The 3,090-nt window shown below is 45.7% G+C and overlaps 1 protein-coding gene across 1 annotated transcript; it reads right to left on the bottom strand.

Annotated features, from left to right (window-relative positions):
- Positions 1-353: 353 nt before the first annotated feature.
- On the bottom strand, positions 354-2,768 carry LOC127899958 (uncharacterized). Its single transcript, XM_052434128.1, has 2 exons — positions 2,502-2,768; positions 354-1,040 (listed from the first exon to the last, which is right to left on the bottom strand). Exons 1-2 carry the CDS (start codon positions 2,766-2,768, stop codon positions 354-356), a joined length of 954 nt encoding a protein of 317 aa, XP_052290088.1.
- Positions 2,769-3,090: the final 322 nt, after the last annotated feature.

Genomic DNA, 3,090 nt, shown 5'->3' on the forward strand with positions numbered 1-3,090 from the left:
GTCCGCTCCAGCTTTAAGTCTGAAATCCCCATATCATCTAGGGCCGACTTAAACAGAATATCGACTGAATTGCCCGTGTCCACCAGTATTCGCTGCAATTCTGTACCGGCCACCTTTGCCTTAATCACCAAGGCATCCTCATGAGGATACAGAATACCCTCTTCGTCATCCTCCGTCCACATAATGGGAACTTGCCGCACTTTTGCTCTTTTGGCTGTCGGCAAATTTAGAAGCACCTCTTTGCCAGTCATGGCGTATCTCCCATAGTTCTTCCGTGCTCTGTTTGAATCCCCGGCCAATGTTGGCCCTCCTGCTATCACACGGATGGCCGACTGTTCTCGTTCCAGACCCCTCTAAACTCCTTCATCCTGTGTGTACTCTGACTCAATGACAGGGGACACTCCGTCTACATACTCATCCAAGTATCGGTTCCTTACTAAATCTTCCACCTGAATCTTTAGGTCACGACATTGGCTAATAGTGTGACCGTGAGTGTCGTGGAATTTACAGAATCTGCCCTTATCCCGTCGATGAGCCGGTTTTGTTATTGGGGCTGGAGGGTATAGCAGGCCTCGTCCCTCGATCCTCTCATATAATTCCTCCATAGAGATCTTTAATGGAGTGTACTGTCTATAGGTCGAGCTCTGGTCTACCAGCTGAACTGCTCGGCTATCATGAATGTCACCTCGGGCTGTCTCAGTTGCTAACTGATCTGGTCGACTAGCCCTGGAATTGGTTGCATGTAATGCTCTGGGAGTGTTGTGGTAGGGGTGGGCAGCCATCTGCTGGAATTCTCGCTGCCGCTCTGGGATCGGGGGGCGCTGAGGTTGAGCCCGGCTGTGTTGGAACTGTTGTGCTCTTGGAGCTATGGGGTAAGGGCGGGACCGAGCTGATATTCCGCCCATCCCTGAAGATTCTCCAGTTCGCTTTCCCAACCCGCTCCCTTTCGGGGCTCTCCGCTCCTTTCGCCTCAGCTCTTCCAGCTGTTCACTTTTAATTCTTGCTGATTTCTCCTCTTCGATTTCTATATCTCGTCTCGCCTGCTCATTATTGTGCAAATTTTAATGTACTCGCAAGCGCACGAATCTATTGTAGTATAGATCTATGGTGACGAGTGTCGATCCCACGAGGAGGTGGATTTTAATTGTGTAGAATTAATTTTGTAAATGGGTTGTTGGATTTATGATGGAAATGATTTGGTATATGCTAAAACTTAAATTAAAATGGCGAGAATAAATTCTAAAATTGGAATTGCAATGGTGAGAATAAATTGAAGATAATTCTATTGAAATGACGTACTTGGGTATCTGGATCCGTATCAACATGCATCATGGGCTAAATAATCCGTATTAATGCCAATTAAATCATGAGGGGGGAATCCACACCTCATGAACCACGCTCTAATCAATATGGTGCTAAGGGCTTATCGTGCCAAATAATAATAACCTTATACTAGAGAGCCGGTGTAACCAAGGCGGTATCTAGACAAGACTATTATTATTTGTCGACGAGAAGTCAAAACATCCACAAAAATTAGAGGGGAAGAGAAAATAAATTTACCAAATTAAGCCCATGACACATGTTGAGACTTCACCTTCAACCCAAGCTTGAAAGAAAATTAGCCACTCATAGTTGAACTAGGGGCAAAATAGGAATTTATTAAAATACGAAGAAAATACAAGATGGAGAGGGAATTACAGAAAATGGATCCCAAAAATGGATTCAGAGATATCAAATTAGGGGGGGGAGGCCCCCTTTTTATAGATACATGGAGTAAATCATGGCCATCGGATTAAAAACAGTTTGGACGCTCAGGATTGCGCCACGTCATCAGTCAACAGTCCACGGTTTGACCACGCGGATGAACAGTAACACGGTTTGACCCGACTTTGAACAGTAACGCGGTTTGACCCGGATGAACAGTAACGCGGTTTGGTTGAAAATAATCCTGTGTGATGCATGCACCGTACGCGAGATTTTTCGTCCACTGATATGCTGCCACGTCACCATCAACAGTACATAAGAATTTTAGTCCAACAGGATCGTGACACCTCATCAGTCAATGCCACATCATCGGTCAATGCCACGTCATCATCCGTCTATGTGAACAGTGTCGTGAACAGTAACGTATACAGTACCGTACACGTGAATAGTACCGTACATGTGAATAGTGCCATTTTTCCTTTTATGCTCCTCCTAATGTTTTCGACCGTCCTGAGTTCAAAAGTGATGTCCGTTTTGCCGTCTGATCTCTCCTTTATTGTGAAATGACTATAATGCCCCTAAAATACATAAAATACTTAATTAAAATAAAACACATGTAATTAAATCACAAGAAGGTTAAATATATAAAAGTAAGGGTTGTTAGTAAGACTTAAAATGTAAAATGACGGTTTTCTCCTTTATAAATATGCATTTTCTAACACTCAACACTCATACCCCGACGAGTAATTCTGTACGAGGGGGCTTCTTAAGTTATACCACAATCAGCCGATTCTTACACCTTCTTTTAATCCCCTCAACGCCTGCGGGTGATTAAAAGCTCCCAAATCCAGCACGGCTCGGTGGTATCGTTTTACAAAATCCCGAAGGGATTCATGCTCCTCCTGCTTCATCCCCATCAATTCCATCATGTCGTCCTCTGGGGCCACTGCCCCTCGGAACTGCTCGGCCAACTCCTGGCACATCTGCTCATACCCCTTTATACTTCCTCGGGGCAGCTTGCGGTACCATTCTCGAGCTCGTCCCTCTAGTGTCAACGGGAACATCCTACACCTCTGAGCTGGTGTCAGCCCTGCACACCCGTCATGTCGTTGAAACGCTTAATGTGCACCAACGGGTCACTTCGCCCGGAGTATTTGAGGTCGGGGAAGCGGAAATCTCTTGGGATTATGGTACTCATGATCTCAGTTGATAACGGAGATTCTTCATCTAGCATTATCCTCCAGCTCGGGGGCTTTCTCTTGCCCTGCATCTCCTCTATCACCTGCGCCAATCTGCGCACCTTCCCCTCCAATTCTATAGCACGATCAGGATCACGTGCAGCTATCTGATCTCGCTCCTGCTCGACGTTCTGCAACCGCTGTCTGA

The sequence above is a fragment of the Citrus sinensis genome, chromosome 9 (genome assembly GCF_022201045.2).
Source record: "Citrus sinensis cultivar Valencia sweet orange chromosome 9, DVS_A1.0, whole genome shotgun sequence".
Taxonomy (NCBI): domain Eukaryota; kingdom Viridiplantae; phylum Streptophyta; class Magnoliopsida; order Sapindales; family Rutaceae; genus Citrus; species Citrus sinensis.

Bases quoted from the DNA above. Each gene is read 5' to 3' on its own strand.
- LOC127899958 (XM_052434128.1), bottom strand. From the start codon at position 2,768: ATGTTCCCGTTGACACTAGAGGGACGAGCTCGAGAATGGTACCGCAAG. The intron at 1,041-2,501 runs GTAAGAATCGGC...AATAATGAGCAG, and splicing joins TGAGGGGATTAAAAGAAGGT to GCGAGACGAGATATAGAAAT.